The sequence below is a fragment of the Trachypithecus francoisi genome, unplaced genomic scaffold (assembly GCF_009764315.1).
Source record: "Trachypithecus francoisi isolate TF-2019V2 unplaced genomic scaffold, Tfra_2.0 Lachesis_group15, whole genome shotgun sequence".
In the NCBI taxonomy this organism is placed as follows: Eukaryota; Metazoa; Chordata; class Mammalia; order Primates; family Cercopithecidae; genus Trachypithecus; species Trachypithecus francoisi.
Genome location: NW_022681460.1, coordinates 111,669,177 through 111,695,855, shown reverse-complemented (window position 1 = coordinate 111,695,855; position 26,679 = coordinate 111,669,177). Strand labels below are relative to the sequence as shown.

The window sequence follows — 26,679 nt, the reverse complement described above, 5'->3', positions numbered from 1 at the left end:
ATGATCACGCCGCTGCACTTCAACTTGGATGATAGAGTGAGACCTTGTCTCCAAAAAATTTAAAAAGACTAATCCCCTATGTTGGTGAGGCTGTGGGCCATTTGCCCTGCTCTAGTGGGTGTAGCGTCTTCACACTCTTGGCATGAGAATAAATTGGTAAAACGTTCTGGCAGGCAGTCTAGGGTTTGTTTCCAAAGTTAAATGTGGTTAATTAAAAATAATTTTACTTGTGCCTGTAATCATAGCACTTTGGGAGGCTAAGGTGGGCAGATTGCCTGAGCTCAGGTGTTCGAGACCAGCCCGGGCAACATGGTGAAACCCTGTCTCTACTAAAAATACAAAAAATTAACCAGGCCTGGTGGCAGGCGCCTGTAATCCCAGCTACTCGGGAGGCTGAGGCACGAGAATCACTTGAGCCCAGGAGGCAGAAGTGGCAGTGAGCCGAGATCGTGTCACTGCACTCCAGCCTTGGGGGGCAGAGCAAGACCCTGTCTCAAAAAAAAAAAAAAAAAAAAGACTTGGTTGAGCATGGTGGCTCACACCAGTAATCCCAGCACTTTGGGAGGTGAGGTGATCAGATCACTTGCACTAGGAGTTTGAGACCAGCGTGGGCAACATAGTGAGACTCTGTCTCTACAAAAAATAAAAAATTAGCCAGGTATGGTGGTGTGTGCCTGTAATCCCAGCTACTGGGGAGGCTGAGGTGGCCGGATCACTTGAGACCAGGAGGTCAACGCTGCAGTGAGCCGTAATCATGCCACTGCACTCCAACTTGGGTGATAGAGGGAGACCTTGTCTCAAAACAATTTAAAAAGACTAATCCCCTATGTTGGTGAGGCTGTGGGCCATTTGCCCTGCCCTAGTGGGTGTAGCGTCTTCACACTCTTGGCATGAGAATAAATTGGTAAAACGTTCTGGCAGGCAGTCTAGGGTTTGTTTCCAAAGTTAAATGTGGTTAATTAAAAATAATTTTACTCACGCCTGTAATCTTAGCACTTTGGGAGGCTGAGGTGGGCAAATTGCCTGAGCTCAGGCGTTCGAGACCAGCCCGTGCAACATGGTGAAACCCTGTCTCTACTAAAAATACAAAAAATTAGCTGGGCCTGGTGGCATGCACCTGTAGTCACAGCTACTGGGTAGGCTGGGGCAACAGAATCACTTGAACCTGGGAGGCGTAGGCTGCATTGAGCCAAGATCCGCTGCACTCCATCCTGGGCAACAGAGCGAGACTCTGTCTCCAATAATGAAATAATAATAATGAAAAAACAATTTTTTTGAGACAGAATTTCGCTCTTGTTTCCCAGGCTGGAGTGCAATGGCATGATCTCAGCTCACCACAACCTCCGTCTTCTGAGTTCAAATGATTATTCTGCCTCAGTCTCCCAAGTAGCTGGGATTACAGGCCCACACCACCACGCCTGGCTAATTTTGTATTTTTAGTAGAGACGGGGTTTCTCCATGTTGGTCAGGCTGGTCTTGAACTCCCAACCTCAGATGATCCGCCTGCCTCAGCCTCCCAAAGTGCTGGGATTACAGGTGTGAGCCACTGCACCCAGCCAATAATAATAATTTGAACCAACATTCTAGGAATTTTCCCTAAGGAAATAATCAGAATGTGTGCAGATTTGTGTACAAGATTGTAAATTGCAATATTGTTTTTGACCTGAATGTGTAGATTTCAGTGGGGAAACCTGGTCCTCTCCTCCTGCTCCAACCCCAGTCCATCTGCTTACTACCTTTCCCAAATAGAGCTTGAGTAGGGCCATTGGTGGCCAGGATCCAGAACAGGGTATGGATTTGGGGGAGGTGGTGGTTGGAATCACCTGGGGTTGGATACTGGATTTAGTTCTATAACTCTGTGGGTAAATGAGGGCCTGGGGATTGTGAGGAAGAGGCCTAGGGTGAAAATTAAAATGCCTTAATTTCAGGAGCAGTCTTGGCCTTGGAGATGCATGGGACTTCAGAGAGGAAGGGCAGAAGCTGACCATGTAGATGGTAGGTTGTTGCTCTCCCTGGGCCAGAGGGGCCTGCTTGCCTCCCTGTCTCCAAGGCTGAAAGAGGGTTGTGCAGCTGAGGATATAGGAACTGAGGATACAGGCAAGTGCCACGGCCTGGCAGCTTGGTATGTGACTGTACTACAGGAGCCTGCTGGCTTCCCACCATTGGGAGTGCCTTTAGGTGTCTCTGCTAGACCCATGGCCAGAGGGTGAAAGGAGGCATGAGTAAGTAGTCAAGAGAAAAGCGATAATATGCTGAAAGAGGCCTTAGAGCCAGAGGGAGAAGGAGCAGACAGACTCTCATAAATAGGGGGTTCTGGTGAAACAACTTCTGCAAGAGATTCAATTATAGCAAAACTTTCTGGAACCGAAAAGCTTAAAAAAAAAAAAAGAAACTCAGAAGTTTAATAGATAAACTGAAGGAGAGAATGGTCAGCACAAATGGAGTAGCCTGTTAGATCAAGTGGAAGAAACACTCAAACATAGCAAAAAGAGAAAGGAGAGAGAGGAACTAGGAAAGCAAAGAGATGGAGGACCAATCTGCCCTAAAGTCGATGGTGATCAGCCCATTCCTGAGCCATCCCTGTGACCTGTAGATGCCCCTCTGCTTGACTTGCTTAGGCAGGGGTCCTCTGAACTCATCACTGAGCCAAGGGAGAATGGGATGACCTTAATGGGTTAGAACACTTGGTGAACACACTGGAACAAAGGGTAGAGTCTGCGCTACAAACACACAGAGAAAGGGTGGAATTATTTTAGGGTACAAATAACCTTGAATATCTCCTGTAGTAACACATGGTACCTAACTGAATGAACTGTTGTGAAGATAAAAGAGATCTTACATAACATGTTTAACACAATGCCTCACACATAAGCCGTGGAGAAATAGTTATTTTCTCATTTGTGTTTTAAAAGAGTATTTTTTTCTTTTTTGAGACAGAGTGTCGCTCTGTCACCCAGGCTGGCGTGCAGTGGTGCAATCTCGGCTCACTGCAACCTCAGCCTCGCGGGTTCAAGCCATTCTCATGTCTCAGACTCCCGAATAGCTAGGATTACAGGCATGTACCACCATGCTCAGCTAATTTTTATTTTATTTTATTTTATTTTATTATTTTTAGTAGAGACAGGGTTTCACCGTGTTGGCCAGGCTGGTCTGGTCTTGAACTCTTGACCTCAAGTGATCCACCCACGTCAGCCTCCCAAAGTGCTGGGATTACAGGCGTGAGCCACTGCGCCCGGCACCGAGTGTTTGGTTTTTGTTTTGTTTTGTTTTGTTTTGAGATGGAGTCTTGCTCTGTCCCAGGCTGGAGTGCAGTGGCGCGATCTTGGCTCACTGCAACCTCCATCTCCTGAGTTCAAGCGATTCTCCCACCTCAGCCTCTGGAGTAGCTGGGATTACAGGCATGCACCACCATGCACAGCTAATTTTTGTATTTTTAGTAGCGACGGGGTTTCACCATGTTAGCCAGGATGGTCTTGATCTCTTGACCTCATGATCCACCCGCCTTGGCCTCCCAAAGTGCTGGGATTACAGGCATGAGCCACGATGCCCGGCCAAGACTCGAATCTTATAACCAGTTCTCTTCAAATTGGATTCTGGAAAGCTCGGAGTTGAAATATACAGCCCAGGCTGGTCGTGGTGGCTCACGTCAGTAATCCCAGTATTTTAGGAGGCCCAGGCGGGCACAACACTTGAGGCCAGGGGTTCAAGACCAGCCTGGGCAACGTAATGACATTCCCATCCCACCAAAAAAAAAAAAAAGCTTTTTTAATTAGCCAGGCATGATGGTTCACACTGTAGTCTCAGCTACTTGGGAGACTAAGGTGGAGGCCAGGAGTTCAAGGTTGCAGTGAGCGGAGTTGCGCCCCACCCTGGAAGAGAGAGCGAGACCCTGTCTCAACAACAAAAACTTTGCGTTAGATCTTGCATTATAGAACCCCTGCAACCGGAAAGCAGCTGAGGTTGCTTGTTTTAGGCAGGGACAGCCCTAAACTGCCTTCCGCCAGAATCGGACGGCTGAGATGCCAGTGTCGTTGCGGGGTGATGCTGCCCACTGGCCCAAGGTGGTCGGCCGGGAGCCAGCCTCGTGCACCTGATTTCGGTTTGCCCGGCGCGGTGCTGCAGGCCCTCGCGAGCTTCGGATGCCCCTGCCAGGGCCTGTGCGGGGGGCCACTCGGGAGCCGCGTGACCCCCGGCCCGGAAACCGCGCCACCGGCGTCCGCACACGCTAGGCCGGTGGACCCAGGGGTCTGGCCAGCCATGTTTCGGCGACCCCCCGGAGCGCGGGACAGGAAAGGAGCCGGCCCTCGCCACTGCCCGGCAGACGGCATCCTGGGGCTGGCTTCGCACGGGGCCTGCCCACTCTCAAGATGGCGGCGGCGGCGGCCTCACGGGGCGGGGCCACGTGGAGGCGGTGGCCAATGGGCTTCCGGGCTGCGCTGCCGGCCGGGAGCGGGAGGCGGAAGTGCCGCGGGCTGCAGCCTGCGGCCCCTGCCGGTTACATAACTCGTTGCGGGCTCCGCGCGGCCCCACTTCCCGGCTCCCTGCGCCTCCAGGATGCGCTGAGCCCTACGAAACCCTCAGCGGCCGCCGGCTCCCGCCACGAGGTGAGGTGGCGGGGGTCAGCCCCCGGGGCTCGGACCTGCGGCGGGGCGCGGAAGGGGGCGGGGTAGGCGGGGAGGCGGTGCTGGGGTCAAGGGGGCCAGCGTCCCCCGGGAACGAGCGCGCCGACTCCTCCGGCGCACAGCCCTCCCGGGAGCCGGTTTCGAGGACGGCGGCCGGGAGTGGGCGCTGGCCAGGGACGAGGGGTGAAGAGTTCGCGGCTCTCAATGCTGGGTGGGAGTTGGGCCTTCTGCCTGGGGGTTGCGTCAGTGCCCGACCCCGAGACGAGTGGTCGTGACAATTTGCAACTAGAGGGTGGTCCTCATGGGTACCCTGTGGGGTCTCGCGCGAGGTGAAGAGCCAGGCCATTTCAGTCGGTCAGCGATTTGCGCCTTCGACCAGCTCCCGCCTGGCCCGATCCGGGCCTGTTTTGGTACTTGTTGCGCCGATTGGAGTTATTTGCGACTTGTTCGCCCTCCTCTCAACTCCTGAAAGCTGGGGACTCCGTCTAGGTCTCCCCCTAGTCTTACTCTCCCAGCTTTCTATGTTAAGACAAATTCTTTACGTTCCTGGCCTTTTACAGACCGGCCCTACAGAATCCACGCCCCCGGCTCCGACTTTCTTCCCCAGATTGGGTACTTCCCAGGGAGTAGAGGGAATCTGTAGCTTTTGTGGTTTGTCCTGCTGGAAAAATCTGGGGGGAAGTGGTGGGCCTTCTCTGGACGACCACCCACAAATCTGTGTGCCCAAGCGGAGACAGGACCCAGGGTCTGGACATCAGGCAAGGGGTAGTCTGCAGTAAACGTGGACATTGCCCGTTTTGTGGGTGTGTTTTTACTCTGCCAAGTCCTTGAGCCTTACACTTTTGTGTCACTCATTTGTCTTGAAAGTAAAGGTTAACAGCCCAACAGAGTAGTTCGCTTTGGTATCTGGTAGGGATCCGGTAGTTAATCGGAGTGCCAGAACCAGAGAGAACATTGCCGTTTACAGATGTTTGCCTTTCACCAGGTCACTGAAGGCATAAAACCCCTAGTTAATGCTTAACTGAGTGAACCATGAAAGTCATGTGACTCCAAAGGTCATCTCTAGAAATGCGGCAGTCCGTGTAGCACTGTGATGTAGAAATTCTGATATATGGGTCAGTGTTCACAGGCAGGGAGAGGGGGAGTCTTCAACATCATTGAATTAAAAAGGATCTGGAGCAAAAACAAATAAATATACACATATCAGTCAACTGCTTTAAGCTCGGTTAGAGAAGATGACCTTAAAGACCAGAAGAAACTCGAGGGAGACTGCAGTATAAGTCCCAGTTATCTTTCCAAACAGACAGGTTCATCACAGCATTGAAGGCTGGTCTTCATCTGCCTTCTTGTAGGATTTTCTGCATTCATGTGCAGAGCTGTCCTTGGAGAATGGGGCAGGCATGATTGGGCTGTGTTTTGCTGGAGTTTCATCTCACTGAGCTTGCAGACGCACTGGGTGTCTGTGACAGTGGTTTAAACTGAAAGTAGCAAAGTCAAGGCATGGTCTGGTGTCAGCAGGCCAGAATAAAACACACAGACAACTTTTTACGAGGTCTGTGTACGTCCTATCTTTAGCCTCTCCTGGTTGTAACTTGAAGTGACTTTGTCGCCCTGTTTGTTTTGACCAGGCCCACTCTGGAACAGTATGGAGAGTATCTTTAGATGTGACTTGTCTGGGTTGCTTAGCAACGGCATGCTTGTGACTAGAATGGAAGAAAGTTCCTGGACGTGAGGAGATTTACGGGATAAAAGATACACCTGAAAGGAGACCAGGAGGGGTCGCGCCCTGTCATTGCTAACTGGGTGCTTGTAACTGGAGACTGGGTGTACCTGTTAGCGGCGGTGGTTAGACCAGGTGGATACAGAATCCAGAGTGGTCACATTGCAGCCACGGGGAACAGATGCAGAGAAGAGTCTTCTCTGAGTTAGGGCAGTGCATGGCCTTGCTTGCTTCTCTGCCCTCTGAGTGAGGGCAATACAAGGCCTTGCTCTGCTGAAATAGCCCGGAAGTCCCCTGTGCTTGGTGACAGCTCTCACCTGAATAGAAAGCTGGCTGCTTATCATACACTGTTTCCTTAAATGGCAGCTCCTCCACATCTGCGTCATCTCCATTATCTCCCCTATCCATCTCTTTCTGGAAGGAATCCACAAAGCCCTCATGGCTTTTTGTTTGTTTTTGTGTTTTGTTGTTGTTTGGAGATAGAATTTCCAGCCCAGGCTGGAATGCAGTGGCACAATCTTAGCTACCGCAACCTCCACCTCCCGAGCTCAAGGGATTCTCCTGCCTCCGCCTCCTGAGTAGCTGGGATTGCAGGCATGTGCCACCACGCCTAGCTAATTTTTTTGTATTTTTGGTGGAGACGGGGTTTTGCCATGTTGGCCAGGCTAGTCTTGAACTCCTGACCTCAGGTGATCCGCTGCCTCATCCTCCCAAAGTTCTGGGATTACAGGCGTGAGAGCCACCGCGTCCAGCCTGCCTTCATGGCTTTTACACCTCTTTTCCTGGTTTGCAGAAAGCAAGGCTGGGGTGTGGACCCTGAATCGAAGCTGGTTCTGCTTATGTCCATGTGAAGTGCTTTCAAGTAAAATGCTGATCTGTAAAAAGATGCTGGAAGTCCAGGGTCTCTTCTTGGCTAAGTTCAAATGCCAAATTTGATTCAGCAGATAGTTGTGAGTGCCTTGAAGTGCAAAGAATGATCCAGGGTCAGGACTCCTTCCCTCTATATCATTATTTTGATATGTATGTATGTATATATGTTTAGAGACGGAATCTTGCTATGTTGCCCAGGCTGGTCTCAAATTCCTGGCCTCAAGCCATCCTCCAACCTCAGCTTCTTCAGTCATTGGGGTTACAGGAGTGACACAGTTTGCCAGGCTCTGTATCATTCTTTTTAGCATGACCTCTGATAGGAGGCTGGCAGGACAGTTCAGGACTTATCTGAAGCCCACATATCTTACACTGCTGATTAAAGAGAGACCTGTGTTTGAAAACCAAACGGGCGTCTAATAGGATTAACATTCTGCTGTGAACACTAAGGCATTTGCATAGTGCTTGTAGGAGTGATAGGAAGGGAGTCTGAACTGGGGGAGCCAGGGCTTTCTGCAGGAAGTGGTTTGGGGTCCTTGTCAACAGTGAATGGTGCTTAATGGAGCCAGAGTGCCCCACTGCGGAGGTGGGCAGAGAGGTGCCAGTCACCCCAAAGTGGCCACAGGTCTAAGCTGAGATGGTCAGATAGAGGTAAGCAAACAAGGGCCACTCCCTAGTCCCACCTTGTCAACAACTTGGACGGGATTCTCAGCCAGGGAGAAGCCATCGCGAGGACTGGCTGTGAGTGCGACGGCTTAGAGATGTTCCAGTGTCTCTTCAAGTTATAAGTGAAATTATTATCCATTTTGCCCTAAAATGGACTCTTAAACCCCCATACACTTAGAATAGCATGTATTTTGTGCTTTGAAGCCAGAAATAAACATTCTAAACGCAGATTTAAAGTTGCAATGAAGAGGAGGTGGTTGTGGACAGACATGCAGAACAAATGTTTGAGAAATGTTCCCTTTGCTTCCACAGAAAGACAAAGGTATTTTCTCATCTTTGACAAACCATGTTAAAAAAATATTCTTGGCCAGGTACAGGGTGGACGGATCACTTGAGCTCACAAGTTCGAGAGCAGCCTGGGCGACATACCAAAACTCCATCTCTAAAAAAATACAGAAATTAACCAGGCGTGGTGGTGCACACCTGTCATCTCAGCTGCTTGGGAAGCTAAGGTGGGAGAATGGCTTGAACCTGGGAGGTGGAGGTTGCAGTGAGTTGAGATGGTGCCACTGCACTGCAGCCTGAGTGATAGAGCCAGACCTTATATCCCCCCCCCAAAAAAAAACCTTTCAGTGTTCTTTTTTGTGGTGTAGTTATTGTTATTAAAAAGCAGATAGTGTTTCTCTTTTTTTGTTTAGTGTATTCCTGAAATAGGGTCGATTTGGCCAGCAAAGTATTGACATTGGGACCCATGTTGAAAATACGTATTGAAGAAAGCAAATTGCATTTTATCAAATAGTAGGTGGGTAATTTTCCCTTAGGTACCAAAAAGCATTCTTTTCTGGAAAATGTTAATGCAACAATATTTCCCTCATTCCCTTGGCGTTCATGGGTGTTCTATTGAATGCTTTTCCAAACTTACTTCTTTCTAGAAGATAGGTTGTTCTGACTCCTGTTGTAAACTGTTCAGAGATTATTCTTTCTAGAGTCTGTTACATTCAGAATGTCTTGCTAGTCTGCCACATGCTGCCCTTCTCTTTCTACTTAGTTTCAGATTGCTTTGCATCTCCTGTGGCCTCCCATTTTTAACCTTTTCACTGATGTGTATACACACAGAAAAGTGCACTGCTTGACGAGTTGACATGGCGTGAACATAACCTGTACACCCCCAACACCGGAAGACACATGGGCCCCTTACCAGGCAAGCCCTTCTCCTATTAAGAAAGCCCTTTTCTTGTTGGAAGCACAAGAAACCACTAATAGTAATTATACTAGGGATGGGGCACGTACAGGATTCTGAATTTTTGCTTTGTGTTGCACATGAATTCTTACTTTACTATGAACATGGGTTACTTTGACAAATTTAAAACAAAGGCTTGGCCAGGCGCGGTGGCTTAAGCCTGTAATCCCAGCACTTTGGGAGGCCGAGACGGGTGGATCACGAGGTCAGGAGATCGAGACCATCCTGGCTAACACGGTGAAACCCCGTCTCTACTAAAAAATACAAAAAACTAGCCGGGCGAGGTGGCGGCGCCCGTAGTCCCAGCTACTCAGGAGGCTGAGGCAGGAGAATGACGTGAACGCGGGAGGCAGAGCTTGCAGTGAGCTGAGATCTGGCCACAGCACTCCAGCCTAGATGACAGAGTGAGACTCCGTCTCAAAAATAAAAATAAAAATAAAAAATAAAGCCGGCCGGGCGCGGTGGCTCAAGCCTGTAATCCCAGCACTTTGGGAGGCCGAGACAGGCGGATCACCAGGTCAGGAGATCGAGACCATCCTGGCTAACACAGTGAAACCCCGTCTCTACTAAAAAAATTAAAAAAAAAAACTAGCCGGGCGAGGTGGCGGGCACCTGTAGTCCAGCTACTCAGGAGGCTGAGGCAGGAGAATGGCGTGAACCCAGGAGGCAGAGCTTGCAGTGAGCTGAGATCCGGCCACTGCACTCCAGCCTGGGCAACAGAGCGAGACTCCGTCTGAAAAAAAATAAATAATAAAAATAAAAATAAAAAATAAAGCAGAGGCTTGAAAGGACTCCCCTTTCTCAAGAAAAGGAAAATGCATTTATTAAAAATTTTTTTGAAATGGTTATCTTAAAATTTCTAAATATTTTTTAAAATTAGATTTTATATAGCCACGCAAATTGTTCTTCAGTGGTTACGTAGGAATACTTTAAAGTATTTTTGCAAAGCTGCTTGGCCTCCCTGTCCACAGCCTCCTCTTTGTTTCTTTGCGACTTTGACTCTGTGTTTAGTACATTTATTTCCGGGATGAGTGCATAAAATGCCATGCTACTCCAAGGCACAGAGTTTCCGAGTCAGCGCTGAGTCTATTTTAGGGCAAAATGGGTAATTCTACTCATAATTTGAAAACACACTATTAAATACACAAGTTGCTGCTAACTAAAAACAGCCTGTGAGATTATTTTAATATAAAAATGCAAGCTGAGGCTGGGCACAGTGGCTCACACCTATAATCCGAGCACTTTGGGAGGCCAAGGTGGGTGGATTTCTTGAACTAAGGAGTTGGAGACCAACCTGGCCAACATGGTGAAACCCCGTCTCTACAAAAAATGCAAAAATTACCCGGGTGTAGTAGCTCAGTGTCTGTACTGTCAGCTACTTAGGAGCCTGAGGTAGGAGGATTACTTGCGCCCAGGAGGTGGAGATCGCAGTGAGCCAAGATCGTGCCACTGCACTCCAGCCTGAGCAACAGAGTGAGACCTTGTTTTTTTTTTTTTTTTGTAAATGCAAGCTGGCTCGGATGCGGTGGCTGAGACCTGTAATTCCACCTACTTGGGAGGCTGAGGTGGGAGGATCCTTTGAGCCCAGGAGTTGGAGACCAGCCTGGACAACATAGGGAGACCCAGTCTCTACTTTAAAAAAAAAAAAAAAAAGAAATTCAACCTAGACTTAGTGGCATGTGCCTGTAATCCTAGCTCTTTGGGAGGCTGAGGTTGAAGAATCCCTTGAACCCTGAAGTTCGAGACCAGCTGGGGCAGCATAATAAGATCCTGTGTCTTAGAAGAAAAAATCCGTATGTATGTTCGTAATTTTCACATACAACATCTTCACTTTTTTCTGATAATAAAAACAACCCAAGGTTATTGCAAAAAAAGATCCAATAATACAGAAACAAATGATACAGAATGGAACCGTCTGCCGCAATTGCTGAGGCAGATTCAGGCAGAAATTTAGATTACTTTTTTTTTTTTTTTTTGAGACGGAGTCTCACTCTTTCGTCCAGGCTGGAGTGCAGTGGTGAAGTCTCGGCTCACTGCAACCTCCTCCTCCCGGGTTCAAACGATTCTCCTGCCTCAGCCTCCCGAGTAGCTGGGACTGCAGCCACCACGCCCTGCTAATTTTTGCATTTTTAGTAGAGACGGGGTTTTACCATGTTGGCCAGGCTAGTCTCGAACTCCTGACCTCAAGTGATCTGCCTGCCTCGGCCTCCCAGAGTGCTGGGATTACAGGCACGAGCCACCATGCCTGACTAATTTTTGTATTTCTAGTAGAGATAGGGTTTCACCATGTTGGCCGGGCTGATCTCAAGCTCAAGCTCAAGTGATCCACCCACCTCAGCCTCCCAAAGTGCTGGGATGACAGGCGTGAGCCACCACGCCCAGCTAGATTACTTTTAAAATATCATTTTAGTCATAAAAGTTAGACTCAGTCAGATGGTAGTTCATACCAATACCAAATTTGACCGACTTTTATATTTGATAGTTGCTTGATTCCAGAGGATCTTAAGTGCAAACCCAGAGAAGCAGAGAGTAAAAAGCAACAAGGCAACAAAACATAGCAGATGGGGATGGAAAGTGAAGAAGCCAGGGAGTGGAAGCAGGCATAGAAGGTGCTCTGAAACCCGACGCTCTCTTGCTGGGCTTTTTCCTTTCAAACTGAGGAGCTGCCATGTCCATCTCGCCTGCTGCTTCCTAGACAGTACAGAGGGTTTCCTGGAGCCTTAAGTTCTCTGTCCGAGAACAGACAAGTTCTTGGTTGAGTCTTAGACAGGGTCCAGTCTTGGGTGTTAGTCAAGAATGCTATTCAAGTAAACACGTTTTACTATCATTTGATTCCCATCTGCCCCCAAACCTAGTATTATTTACAGGTAGTTTTGTTGTTGTTTTGTTTTTAAACCAAACAGGTTGACCCAGTCACTCAATCTGAGTTAGGAAGTATATTCCAGGCACAACCTATCAGGCAGTTGCCTGCCAAGATCCCAGCTGAAAGCATCACTGGGACAAAGGTACTGCTCTGGCCGCCACCCTGTTGGCTCCATCCATCCCACACCTCAGTTGTCTCGAGCTGCTCTTTCAATGGGAATGTGATATCTGGGAGCAGACGCTCATCTGCACCCCCATTTTCTATTCCAGAAAAAGGAAACTTGTCCGAAGCAAGAGGGAGGCAGCCACGGGGTCCCGTCTTGGCACCACATCTGGTCCCCTGTTTAGCATTCTGTCCTTCTCTTGGGTCATGTTCTTGTCTCTGTTCTTCATCGTCCCCTCTTCGTCCTTGTCATCTCTGCTTCTGACACTGACCCAGTGGGGCCACAAAAGGTGAGCGCCCTTCCTGCTGCCCCCACCGCCCGCCACAATCCAGCCCTGGCCTAAGAGCAGGGAAGGTGCTGTCCCCCAGGCTGCAGACGGAGGTTAGTACAGCAGCCTCAGACGGCTTGTGTGTCTTGGGTGCAGTTTCGAGGAGGATGCAGAGGGATGGATCCCTGCCTTCTTCCGTGTGACCCCTGTGGTGGGGGAGCATCCCTGCTCAGCCGGGGGGTGGCTCTTTTCGTGTTTGCCGTGAGATTCCTCTAGCAAAAGCAGTGGGTTTTGTGAGTATTTAGGTAATGGTGCCAGAAAGCACCACGACACCCTGGAACGTCCCCCCATATAATCAAGAGAGTCTGACTCTGCTCACTGCTGAGACCCTGATACCCAGGATAGGGCCTGAATTTTCAGTGCAATTTCGATAAATTAACGACTATATGGATTCTGTTTGAAACGCAAGGCGTGACAGAACGTTCCACCCAGGGAAGATTGAGTCGGACCCGGGACCTTGCCAGAACACCTGTGGCTGTTGCTGTTGTTAACTGAGGTGTAATTAACATGCAGCCAAATGCATAGCTTCACCCGGCAGATCCATGCATTTTGACAACTGCAAAACGAGACAGCACATCGCCATCGCACTTCTCAGCTCCCCCTTCACCACTCTGGGTGCCAGCACCAGGGATTTGTTTGGCCAGTTCCACAGTGTCGTAAACACAGAATCCTCCAGTGTCACTCGTCTGCCCTTGAAGAGACCTGCATCAAGTTGTATGCGACCACTGTGCGGGCTCCCCTCGGCACATGATGGTCTTCAGAGAGAGGCTGTTTGGAAATAGAGTGGTAGGTGTTTGCTTCTTGTCACCCGGTAAATGATTCATTCTCCTGCTACTCTGACACTTTGGAAGAAGCCCAGGCTGCTGAGGAGATGGTTGCTCTCCTATGGGCAGCAGCTCGTTTGAGAAACAAGCCATGCGCAGTGTCAGCTGCTGACATCCTCCACATTTAGCTCTTGAGCCCATTTCACTGATGTGCAAGACAGTGGCCTATATCTGTCACTGGTGTGTTTTTCCTTTTCTCCTCTGCTCCACCCCAAAGACCAGGAGCATGGAGTTCATGAGTGTTGGATTTTTCAAGCTAGTAAACCTTGCAGCTGCCAGTGGTGGTTAATTCTTGTGGTATGGACAAGCACATGCTAATCTCCCTTGAGCTTCTCTTGAGCAGAAGTCTGTTGTGCTAATGGGCAGAACTGGGGTGGTGCTTTGAGAGGAAGAGGAGGAAGGTGGCCCGAGAGGGAGATCCACTGAAATGCAAGCTGCTTGGATTTTGGGGCGGGGATTCCTGGAGGGCCTCTGGATTTTGCAGAGGGGCAGCTGTTGCTGCATCTTCACCAGCGTGCTAGGGCAGAAAGTGGGGTGAGTGAGGAGTAAGTGTTTGAGGGGCAGGAGTAAAGCAGAAAGGTGGCAGTAGGTGTTGAGCTGTGAGTGGTTCCATTGCCTGGAAAGGAGGTGGCAGGGAGGCCTGCCCAAGATGGGTGCCCGCAGGGTGCGGACAGCCTGTCAGAGGGGAGTTTGTGCAAAAGAGATTGAAAATGTCAGACAGTGGGTGCTAGGGCCTGAGAGAAAGGGCCTGAGGAGCCAGACCAGGGGTTGGGGAGCGGCCTTTCGAAGCAGCGTCTCATGCAGCCTTCCCAGCGACCCTGAGGGAGGTGGGAGAATCTTCAGGCTACAGCTGAGAAGCTGAAGCACGTGGCGGGAGAGCCGTCTCAGAACACCTGAGATCCCTGCAGGGTCTGGGAGCATGTTGGGGGCTCAGAGTGCAGGTAGGGACTGGCAGGGCGGAGCTGTGAGTGAGAAGGAAGAGAAGGGAGGGCAGGGCAGGGTGGCCATGGCCAGCTGAACACTGGGAGTCTGCTCCTGAAGTCGTGGGCAGAAGCCAGGGCACCTCTCAAGCCATTAAGAGAGTGGCCTTTCCAAGCGCAGTGTGACTCGTTGGTCTTGAAGCAGTGCCATCGCAGGAGTAGGAGGCCCCGTGGACTTGGGGCATTAGGACAGGGACTGCCAAGGAGAGAGGGCACTGGGAAACAGGGTTGTTTTTGGCTTTCTTACCTGGGGTGCAAGTAGAGCACCCTGTGGGCATCCTGAGGGTGTCAGAAAACCCTTCTGGTAACTGAAACGCAGTCCATGCTGTGTTCCCCAGATTCTGAATTTTCAGCACCTGACAGTGGCAGGGGATGGCAGACATACCTGTGGGTGCTGGAGACATCTTGACGGCCCTTACTCCGGTTTCGCACCATAGCCCCCCGTGGGCTGAGCACGTGGGCTCCTGGGCAGTTGTTACCGATGGAAGGTATCCAGGTTCTTGGCATGTTGAACAAAGAATTGGACAAAACAGCACAAACAGAGCAAGAAAAGGATGAAGCAACAAAAGCAGAGATTTATTGAAATCTAAAGTACACGCCATAGGGTGGGAGCAGGCCCTGGTTACAGAATTTTCTGGGGTTTAAATACCCTCTAGAGGTTTCCCATTGGTTATTTGGTGCATGGCCTATGTAAGTGAAAGTGACCTGTGATCAGTCTGATTGGTTGAGGAAAGCAGCCAACCAGAGGCTGAAGTGAAAAAACAAAGTTACACTCCTATGCAAATGAAGACTTGACCCGAGACCAGCTTGATTGGTTGCAGGAGGAGACCAATCAAAGGTACTTTCAGTTATTTATCTGCCTCCTAGAAAAGCAGGGGGTGTGAAGGGAGTAGCCTCTGGTCCTTTTATTACTTGGAGGTGGAAAGTTGGGGTTTTCCTTTGGATTTAGTTCTAAGAAGCCAGCATGAATTGGCCTTAGGTTCCCTGCCTCCAGACCCTATTCTCCTGCCTCGCAGTGATGTTCGTCAGGGGCTCAGCTTGGCTCTGCCAGTCCAGACACCAGCCCCTTCCAGCTACTGCCAGTCCTCGGAGGAAAGCAGTCTCCGGACAGCATCCAGAGAGGTCATTTCCGTGTAAAAGAAAGATGAGGTCTGCAGGCAGCTCAGAAGCAGGGAGTTGGGGGAAGCAGAGAAGGCGTGAGGGCTGAGGCACAAGCACGGCTTTTGTTTGGGTTGAGCAGGATCAGTGCCTCCCTCCTTGCACCACCTCCCGAAGGCGGAGAACTGTGATGCAGACCCAGGAGGCCAGCCGGGGGAGATTTCTCACTGCAGGCATGAACCTTTGAAACTACAGGTTCTAACTTAAAAATTCAAGAGAGTGGCCAGGCTCGGTGGCTCATGCCTGTAATCCCAGCACTTTGGGAGGCCAAGGCAGGTGGATCACGAGGTTAGGAGATCGAGACCATCCTGGCCAATATTGGCCTGACAAGGCCGACAACCTTGTCTCCACTAAAAATACAAAAGTTAGCCGAGGTGGCACGTGCCTGTAATCCCAGCTATTTGGGAGGCTGAGGCATGAGAATCACTTAAACCCAGGAGGCAGAAGTTGCAGTGAGCCAAGATCTGACCACTGCACTCCAGCCTGGGCAACAGAGCCAGACTCCGTCTCAAAAAAAAACAAATTCAAGAGAGCTTCCCATTCTCCCATGCAGTACTTCCCTGCTTGTTGTAGTAGAGACGCGTCCTGTGCCTTTTTAGGAACATGTTCTGAAAGATGGCTTGGGCAACTGCAACTTTAGTGCTCCTATCCCCCAGCACTGCCTGAGTACCCATCCTGTTTGGAGGGCTCAGAGCAGAGAGCACCTGCCTGGCGGGGCCTCTCTCTTGACTTCGCCTTGCTGCCTCGCACAGCACTGCCCAAGTACCCATCCTGTTTGGAGGGCTCAGAGCAGAGAGCACCTCCGTGGTGGGGCTTCACTCTGGCTTCACCCTACTGCTCCCTATTCTCAGCACTCTTGTCCTTGTGTCCTCCAGGTGGCCTGCAGGCAATGGAAGATGAGTACTTAGTAGAAGGTTCTAGGTGGGCACATGAGGGGAGACAGGAAAGCTGTGGGAAGAGGGAGCAACGGCAGGACAGGGGCCAGTGGGGATGGGGGCCGCTGGCCCTGCCTTTGGATCATCTCTGACTTGATCAGCACGAACCCCTGGCTCTAGAGAGAGACTGATGGGCCAGGGCACATGTCGGTCCCCCTCACTGCCTCCACAGCAGTGGACCTACAGCTGCCCTCTTTGACCCCATCTCTTCCTTTCATGGGCACACAGGCGACCTGAGTCTCTCTTTCACGCACCTTCCTGTCTCTTCTCCTCTGCCCATCAGTTGGGCTGAGACACATGAGGTGCTGTGATGCGTGCTGCATTTGGCCCTGACTTAGGTGTGATGTGTTTCGATTTTTAAATCAAGGAGTCTAAAGAACTGGCCTCCAGAAACACGGAAGCACTTTTAGTAGGGATTTGAGAATCCGCAGATCGTTGTATATCTCGGAGCCCAGTGTTTTTCTTGAAAGTCAAACTGGAAACAAATGAGGATACTGGGGGAAATGTGCAGTCCCAGGACATGAGAGATGCGAGCTCATTACGAATCTGTCTTTAGTACCAAGCCATAATACAGAGATTTGTGAAAATCTTCAAAAATCAATTTGACTGAAGCTTAAGATATCCACATACAATACACTGCACCCGTTTTCAGCGTACAGTTCAGTGAGCTTTGATGTCTGTGTAGCCACCACCACCACAATCAAGATCTGGAACGTTGGCCGGGCTCAGTGGCTCACGCCTGTAATCCCAGCACTTTGGGAGGCCAAGGCAGGCGGATCACGAGGTCAGGAGATTGAGACCATCCTGTCCAACACGGTGAAACCCCGTCTCTACTAAAAATACAAAAATCAGGCCGGGCACGGTGGCTCAAGCCTGCAATCCCAGCACTTTGGGAGGCCGAGACGGGCGGATCACGAGGTCAGGAGATCGAGACCATCCTGGCTAACCCGGTGAAACCCCGTCTCTACTAAAAAATAAAAAAAAATTAGCTGGGCGAGGTGGCGGGCGCCTGTAGTCCCAGCTTCTTGGGAGGCTGAGGCAGGAGAATGGCGTAAACCCGCAAGGCGGAGCTTGCGGTGAGCTGAGATCCGGCCACTGCACTCCAGCCTGGGCGACAGAGTGAGCCTCCGTCTCAAAAAAAAAAAAAAAAAAAAAACAAAAATTAGCCAGGCGTGGTGGCGGGCGCCTGTAGTCCCAGCTACTCGGGAGGCTGAGGCAGGAGAATGGCATGAACCTGGGAGGCGGAGCTTGCAGTGAGCCGAGATCGCGCCACCTCACTCCAGCCTGGGCGACAGAGCGAGACTCCCTCCGTCTCAAAAGACAAAAATAAATAAATAAATAAAGATATGGAACATTTTCATCCCCTCAGGAAGTCATCCCTGCCCCAGGCAACCAGGGAGGTCAAGGCCTTACCAACCCCACTTCCTGGGCCCAGCTCTCAGGCAGGTCTCTGTGGCCTCCAGACCTGGGCTGCACCGGCTGGTTTCACAGGTTGCCTGCGCTCATCCTGCCCTGTCCAGTGAGAGCTGAGCAGGCGGTGGTTTTTTCAGAGCCAACTGGCCCCACAGGAGTTCAGAAACCTGGGCGGCTGGGCCTATGGGCTCTGGAGCTCTGCCCAGGGTGGCCAGGTGAGCGACCTTTCCCCCGTGCTGGTTCCTGTAGCAAGGAGGAGGCCGTGTGCTGTGGCTCTTGTGTCAGGAGCCGCCTCTGGAAAGGCTGAATCGAGGAACCGGCGTCTGCCTCTGCCTTCGATGTTGTAGGGTTAGTGGCTTTGTCTCAGAGATTCAAAGTGTGGGTAAGTGGTTTCTGGATTTGCCGGTTTTCTTAGCCCTGAGGGGAAAAGGGGTGGGAGTCTGCCCTCAGCTGGCTTCCTAAAAACACAGTACCTGTGCTTGAGTTACATGCCCACCCGGTGTCCTGTCGTGTTTTGAGACCTCAGTGGAGTGTGCGGGCCCTGAGTAGTATCCCCCCACTGACAGTGAACCAGGTGCTGCCCCCCTGCGGTTCCCGTGTGTGTCAGTGCCAGCCACGTGCCCAGGACCCACTGTTCCCAGGGATACAAGGTCCCGCGGCTCATGATGGCAGCTGCGGCACACAGCGCTGCTTTCCAGAGCCTCAGTGTAGACACCAGAGGCCTTTCATTCAGTCAGCTGGAAACCCCACAATCCACATCGGAAACCCAGTCTCTCTGGGATGAGAAATTTGGGTGGTTTTTTTTTTATGATTTTTTCTTTTGCTTGTTTGTTTTGTTTGTTTTTTGAAACATAATCTCACTCTGTCGCCCAGGCTGGAGTGCAGTGGCACGATCTTGGCTCACTGCAACCTCTGCCGCCCAAGTTCAAGCAATTCTACCACCTCAGCCTCCCAAGTAAGTGGGATTACAGGCACCTGCCACTGTGCCCAGCTAATTTTTTTGTGTTTTTAGTAGAGACAGGGTTTCACCATCTTGGCCAGGCTGGTCTTGAACTCCTGACCTTGTGTTCGGCCTGCCTCAGCCTCCCAAAGTGCTAGGATTACAGGCATGAGCCACCGCACCCGGCCTTGGTTGGTTTTAATTAAGAACATTTTCAGGCCGGGCGCGGTGGCTCAAGCCTGTAATCCCAGCACTTTGGGAGGCCGAGACGGGCGGATCACGAGGTCAGGAGATCGAGACCATCCTGGCTAACACGGTGAAACCCCGTCTCTACTAAAAAAATACAAAAAAACTAGCCGGGCGAGGTGGCGGGCGCCTGTAGTCCCAGCTACTTGGGAGGCTGAGGCAGGAGAATGGCGTAAACCCGGGAGGCGGAGCTCGCAGTGAGCTGAGATCTGGCCACTGCACTCCAGTCCGGGCCACAGAGCGAGACTCCGTCTCAAAAAAAAAAAAAAAAAAAAAAAACATTTTCAAAGATCCACATGGCATACCCGTCATCCAGCTCTAATGCTCATTATATTTTGCTACTTTTTTGCTCCAACTAGATTAAATTCTGGAACATTCTGTCATTTTGCCTCTGCATATTCCACTGTGCACCTGTTAATATAAAATATGGACTTTTTGTACATAACCACAAGGCTTTTCTCACACCTGACAAGATTAACACCTTCATCTGTTTTTTTAGAGGTTTTATTTCTTTGTGTGTTTTTTGTCATCTGTTTTGTTTCGTTTCATTTAGTTTCATTTTTTTTTTTTTTTTTTTTTTTGAGACGGAGTCTCGCTCTGTCGCCCGGGCTGGAGTGCAGTGGCCAGATCTCAGCTCAGTGCAAGCTCTGCCTCCCGGGTTTACGCCATTCTCCTGCGTCAGCCTCCTGAGTAGCTGGAACTACAGGCGCCCGCCACCTCGCCCGGCTAGTTTTTTGTATTTTTTTAGTAGAGATAGGGTTTCACCGTGTTAGGATGGTCTTGATCTCCTGACCTGGTGATCCGCCCGTCTAGGCCTCCCAAAGTGCTGGGATTACAGGCTTGAGCCACCACGCCCGGCCTAGTTTCATTTTTGAGTCAGAATCTCACTCCATCACCCAGGCTGGAATGCAGTGATGCCATCTCAGCTCACTGCAACCTCCGCCTCCCAGGTTCAAGTGATTCTTGAACCTCAGCCTCCTGAGTGGCTGGGATGACAGGCGCACCACCACGCCCAGCTAATGTTTGTCGTTTTAGTAGAGATGGGGTGTGTTAGTCCGTCTTTATGCTGCTGATAAAGACATAGCTGAGACTGGGTAATTTATAAAGGAGCTAGGTTTAATGGACTCACAGTTGTATGTGGCTGGAGAGGCCTCACAATCATGGTGGACGGTGAAAGGCACGTCTTACATGGTGGTGGCAAGAAAGAATGAGAGCCAAGCAGAAAGGGAAACCCCTTATCAAACCATCAGACCTCATGGGACTTACCACCACAAGAACACTGTGAGCGAAACTGCTCCCATGATTCAATTACCTCCCACTGGGGCCCTCCCACAACACATGGGAATTTGGGGAGCTACAATTCAAGATGAGATTTGGGGAGGGACACAACCAAACCATGTCATAGTGTTTCACCGTGTTGGCCAGCCTGTTCTCAAATTGCCTCAAGCAGTCCACCTGCCTGGACCTCCCAAAGTGCTAGGATTACAGGTGTGAGCCACCATGCCTGGCCCCAGATTTTTTTTTTTTTTTTTTGAAATGGAGTCTTGCAGTGTTGCCTAGGCTGGAGTGCAGTGGCGCAATCTTGACTCACTGCAACCTCCGCCTCCAGGGTTCAAGTGATTCTTCCACCTCAGCCTCCTGAGTAGTCAGGATTATAGGCACCTGCCATCACGCCTGGCTAATATTTGTATTTTTGTAGAGATGGGGTTTTATCATGTTGGCCAGGCTGGTCTTGAGCTACTGACCTCAGGGGATCTGTCCGCCTTGGCCTCCCACAGTGCTGGGATTACAGGCATGAGCCACTGCACCCGGCCTAACTATTTCTAAAGGGTCTGGAGTCAACAGTGCATGGATCCAGAACCGTGGGAACAAAGGGGTGGGCACAAGGGCGGGGTGGGGGCTGTGAGTTTAAAGAGGCTTCTCCCTATAAAGCTGAGCATGAACTACTTGGCACGCCTGACGTTGAACCAGGAGCTGAGAACCACACAAGTTAGGAGTCAGAGCAGAGCTGCTCAGGACGTCAGTGCTGGCCCCGTCCCAGATCCAAGGGTATACCCCTGGAAGTGGCTGGACCGGGCCAAGTAGCAGCTAGTAGTGGGTGCTCAAGGCTGGTGTAGAGGGGCACCGCCTCCCTGCCAGCACTGTCCTGACACTTGGACCCCATCAGCTCATCCCAGCACTGAACCACCCTGGGGAGGGGCCTGGCCATCTCCACTCCACAGAGGAGGCTCCAGGAATCTGATTAGCTAAGGCTGAGCCAGCAGAGACACCAGATTCGGCTTCTAAATTTTTCCCCTTGTCAGGAAGGGGAAGGTTGTGCAGAAGCCTGGACAGTGGACGGCCGCGGGCACTTCCCACCCATGGCAGCAGGAGGGCGGGAGCTCAGAGAGGCTGGGCTCGTCCTGCCAGTGGAGTGGGGATTGCCAGATAAAGATGAGGCCTTTCCTGCGCAGTGAGTGAGTCCTGGGAGCCCAGCGGCTCTGCGTCAACACCTTGCACCTGCCCCCAGCCGCTTTGACTTGCAGATTTCACAGCCTTTCCTGATTCTTGTTTGACTCAGTCATTTCTGTTGGTGATTCCAAAATGGTAACTTTCTAATTCCGTCATCATTTCTACTTTTATTAGCCAGCATTCTTCTGTAAAAAAGAACTTTTCCTCAACCCTGAGATGAACTACACAATTCCTCCTAAAAAGGAAGGATGAATGCAGCATCTTTTCCCATTTATTTATGGGTTTATTTATTTATCTTTAGAGACAGGGTCTTGCTATGTTGCCCAGGCTGGTCTCAAATTCCTGGGCTCAGGCGATCCTCCCACCTCAGCCTTCCAAAGTGCTGGGATTACAGGCATGAGCCACCACACCCAGTCTTCCATCCTTTCCTTTTTTCTTTCTTTTTTTTTTTTTTTTGAGACAGAGTCTCTCTCTGTCACCCAGGCTGGAGTACAGTGGCCGGATCTCAGCTCACTGCAAGCTCCGCCTCCCGGGTTCAAGCAATTCTCCTGCCTCAGCCTCCACAGTAACTGGGATTACAGTTGCCTGCCACCAAACCTGATTAATTTTTGTATTTTTAGTAGAGACAGGGTTTTGCCATATTGGCCAGGCTGGTCCCGAACTCCTGACCTCAAGCAATCCACCCACCTTGGCCTACCAAAGTGCTCCGATTACAGGCGTGAGCCACCACACCAGGCCCGATCCTTTCCTTTTAACAACCAGTTTCCAACTTAAAGAACTAAGGCTTCTGTTTTTCCCCTTCTCGGTGCTGCCGGCCAGCCTTCCTCCCTCCGTTCCTCTCTTCCTTTGTATAATAACTTCCTTGTTATATAAAACAAGGGGGGCTTCTCCCCCAGCCCCTGGATTGGATGCACTTTCCTGATTTAAAAGAGTCCTTGGCCACTTGTGACCCCCAACTTGAACTGTGGTATCCCCCGAAGTCTCTTTCCGCCCAGGAGTGGTTGCTTGTTGGGTGGGGAGGAGAAACTGGGTGTGACCTGCTCAGCACAGACCCACGCCCTGGTAATAAAGCCGCGCCACTTCCCCTGCAAATCCAGCCGTTCACTGCCCCGGCTGCCAGGTTGCTTTGAAGGGGGACGAGGCATGGGGGCTGCTGAACCCGCAACTATCATTGGCAGCCAACGGCTGGGGTTGAGAGAAGTCAGGCTGGCTGGGGCCACTGACCCTCTGAAGGACCACTGTCCTAAGATGTGAGACCAGCTCAGATGAGGAGAGAGGAGAGAGACAGGCTGGCCAGTGCTTCCCCCAGCTGGGGCTGAGCAGCGACGGGGCTGGCTCCCCATCCGGCCTGCCCTCCTGGGCCCGGGTCTCCTCAGCAGAGGAGGGTGACTGCAACGCCTGGTGCAAGGGCGGTCATGAGGGGCAGAGGCCTCTGAGTGCTGGCGGAAGAGTGTCCATCCGTGGGACATGCTCCATGCCCTTGTGTCTCACCTGCCTCACAAGCAGAGCATGAGGAGGACCAGGCTGTGAGGTGACGCCCCCCACCCTTCCCCACAGGTGTGAATGACAGAGGTGGTGCCATCCAGCGCGCTCAGCGAGGTCAGCCTGCGCCTCCTCTGCCACGATGACATAGACACTGTGAAGCACCTGTGTGGCGACTGGTTCCCCATCGAGTAAGTGGAGCGGATTGCAGGGTTGGGGAGAGCCCACGAGCCTCAGGTGCAGAAGCTGGGTGGCGGGGGTAGGGGCCTCTTGGACCCTTAGGACCATACTGCAAAGGCGGGAATGGCCTGGAAGGGCCACGGGGTCCCAGGTCACCCAGCTCATCCAGGGACCCCTGTTCCTGGGCTCTTTCCACCTCTCAGGGTATGCAGAGTTCCCCAGAAGGTCTCTGTGAGAAATTTCAGTTACAGAGCTATCAGGTGTGGTACTGTTTATAATTCAGAAAATGTAGAAGCCACCCAAGTATCTTAACAGCAAGGAGTTGGTTACATGCATTAGAGTAATTAAGAGTATGTGCATATAAAGGTGCAATATTATTCAGCCGGAAAAAAAAAAAAAAAAAAGACCGAGCGCGGTGGCTCAAGCCTGTAATCCCAGCACTTTGGGAGGCCAAGACGAGCGGATCACGAGGTCAGGAGATCGAGACCATCCTGGCTAACACGGTGAAACCCCGTCTCTAATAAAAAATACAAAACACTAGCCGGGCGAGGTGGCGGGCGCCTGTAGTCCCAGCTACTCGGGAGGCTGAGGCAGGAGAATGGCGTAAACCCGGGAGGCGGAGCTTGCAGTGAGCTGCGATCCGGCCACTCGCACTCCAGAGCGAGACTCCGTCTCAAAAAAAAAACTTGTCAAAGAGTTGTATTTTTTGATAGAGAAATATTTTTTACAAGATATTAAAGGAGCCTATAATCCCAGCACTTTGGGAGGCCAAGGTGGGAGGATCACCTGAAGTCGGGAATTCAAGACCAGTCCGACCAACACGGAGAAACCCCGTCTCTACTAAAAATACAAAATTAGCCAGGTGTGGAGGTGCACGCCTGTAATCCCAGCTACTTGGGAGCCTGAGGCAGGAGAATCGCTTGAACCTGGGAGGCGGAGGTTGCAGTGAGCTGAGATCACGCCATTGCACTCCAGCCTGGGCAGCAAGAGCAATATTCCGTCTTAGAAAAAAAAAGCTATTAAAGGAAAAAAGGCAGACTAGAAAACAGTATGTACCATGATCCTATTTTTATTTGAAAACATGTGCAAGATAAAATTTTACAATGATAGGTGTGAACTGAGGGGGGTGAGAAGAATTTTACAAGAGGGTATGTACCGTTAACAGTGTTTCAGTAGTTTGAGGTAGGTAGATTAATATTAGGCTCTATGATTGTTTTTTCTGGTCTGTCTTGCCTACATTATACGCACATACATCTTTTTTGATGAAAAAAGTTGACATAAACTTTGAAAATGGAAAATAAACAAGATCTTGTCAGCCATCAGCATTTCCTTGAATGTTCACCTCAGACTGACTGAACCTCATGCTCTTGGCAGGGCGGTGGCAGGGACCCCTTTGCATCTCTGTGGAGGGGGAGCTGTCTCTGTGGAGGGGGGAACTGTCACTGTCCGGGTGATGTGGGCTGACGGTGGCAACATGAGTTAAAAAATTGTTCTTGGGGCCGGGCGTGGTGGCTCATGCCTATAATCCCGCAGTTTGGGAGGCCGAGGCAGGCAGATGAGGAGTTCGAGACCAACCTCGTCTCGATGAAACCTCATCTCTATTAAAAATACAAAAATTGGGCCAGGCGTGGTGGCTCACGCCTGTAATCCCAGCACTTTGGGAGGCCGAGGCAAGTGGATCACGAGGTCAGGAGTTCGAGACCAGCTTGTCCAAGATGGTGAAACCCTGTCTCTACTAAAAATACAAAAACATTAGCTGGGCATGGTGGCATGTGCCTGTAATCCCAGGTACCTGGAAGGCTGAGGCAGGAGAATCACTTGAACCTTCAAGGCAGAGGTTGCACAGTGAGCTGAGAGTACAACACTGCACTCCAGCCTGGGTGTGACAGAGTGAAACTCCATCTCAAAACAAACAAAATTAAAAAAGTTTTCTTCAGCCCAGCAGTTTCACTGCTGGAAACTAATCTAGAGAAATAAAAGCTGCGGTGAGTGCATAGATCAGACTCTGCCCAGGGCTGCCTGAGAGCCAGTGGAGCCACGCTGGACTGTGGACTTCGGCCGTGTGAGCCACTCAGCCTGCCTGTCTCTCCTGCAGTCCTCGTGAGCCTAAGGCCTCAGGTTCCCAAGACTGTGACATGAACCAGGCTGTGAGGCGGCAAAACTAAACCTACACACCCATGAAACTCCACATGCCTCTGCCCTCCTGACCTTGTCTCTCTGAGGCTGGATTCGCCTGTTAATGACCATGTCCTGGGCCTTTATGCCCACTGTTCTTTTTTCCCTGCTCCTCTCGGAGGGGTCTTGGCCTCATTCTTGGTGAGCAGTCGTTAGCAGCCTCAGCCTCACATTCCCCTTAAGGGCAGGTTCCTCCGTGTCCGGGGAGGCATTTTAAACTCAAGACGCCTGTCAGCTGTGAACCTGGCTCTTCCTGGGATCACTCACTCCCCTAGTCTTCAGTGTCCAGAAGTCTCACAGATTCCCATAGGCACTCATCCAGTGTCCCAGGGTGACAAAGGCCCTCAAATCCTCACTCACCTGGTGGAAGAACAGGGCCCTGCTGGCCACCCTCCATGAGTTGCTTACATGGAGACAACTTCATGTCAGATAAAACTGTTTTTCCTGGGCCGGGCAAGATGGCTCACACCTGTAATCCCAGCACTTTGGGAGGCCAAGACGGGCAGATCACATGAGGTCGCGAGTTTGAGACCAGCCTGACCAACATGGAAAAACCCCGTCTCTACTAAAAAAAATACAAAATTAGCCAGGCGTGGTGGCACATGCCTGTAATCCCAGCTACGCGGGAGGCTGAAGCAGGAGGATCGCCCGAACCCAGGAGGCAGCAGTTGCGGTGGGCTGAGAGCACGCCATTGTACTCCAGCCTGGGCAACAAGAGCAAAACTCTGTCTCAAAATAATAATAATAATAATAATTTCCCATCAGAGATCCCCAGTCCTGTCTAGACAGATTACTGCTTTAAGAAGGTGGCTGTGACAGTTAGGTAGAGACTAAGTGATGCGTTAGCTTTAGAGCAGCAGGCAGAAGTGGCCCAGAGCTCCCTGTGGTTCTCATGTCTAGAGCACGACCTTAGTTGGACTTGACCTATGGCAGGTTCACCCGAGTATGTTCTCTTTCTTAGGTACCCAGACTCATGGTATCGTGATATCACATCCAACAAGAAGTTCTTTTCCCTTGCTGCGACCTACAGAGGTGCCATTGTGGGAATGATAGTAGCTGAAATTAAAAACAGGACCAAAATACATAAAGAGGTACGTACGTGTGTGCGGGGATGACTTGGCAATCACTGTCACTGGACGGCCCCAGGAGGCTTGCGATGGAATCATGCCGCCTGCTCCACAGCCGTTGTCCAAGGAGCCTGTGGCCCGAGGAATCCAAGTGGCCAATGACACTCGTCCCCGGCTGGCGCTTTTCTGTGTGTGTGTGTGATTTCGTGGCACATGGGCCTCCAGTCATGCCCAGCAGCAGGCTTCATAACCACTGTCGTTCTGAAGCAAGAATGAGCACTGAGAATCTGCAGTTATAACGTGATATGAAAATATCCCTGATTTGTGTTGGCGGCGGTGTCATAGAAACCGCTAAGACT

At 50.9% G+C, this 26,679-nt stretch overlaps 1 protein-coding gene across 1 annotated transcript in view; it reads left to right on the top strand.

Moving 5' to 3' along the window:
- Window positions 1–4,422: 4,422 nt before the first annotated feature.
- Window positions 4,423–26,679, top strand: part of NAA60 (N-alpha-acetyltransferase 60, NatF catalytic subunit) — a 29,622-nt gene continuing 7,365 nt past the window's right edge. The window contains exons 1-3 of the mRNA XM_033235969.1: window positions 4,423–4,604; window positions 22,974–23,089; window positions 26,215–26,344. Coding sequence (XP_033091860.1) covers window positions 22,980–23,089; window positions 26,215–26,344 — 240 coding nt within the window. The 5' untranslated portion in view covers window positions 4,423–4,604; window positions 22,974–22,979. The remainder of the gene's footprint in view (window positions 4,605–22,973; window positions 23,090–26,214; window positions 26,345–26,679) is intronic.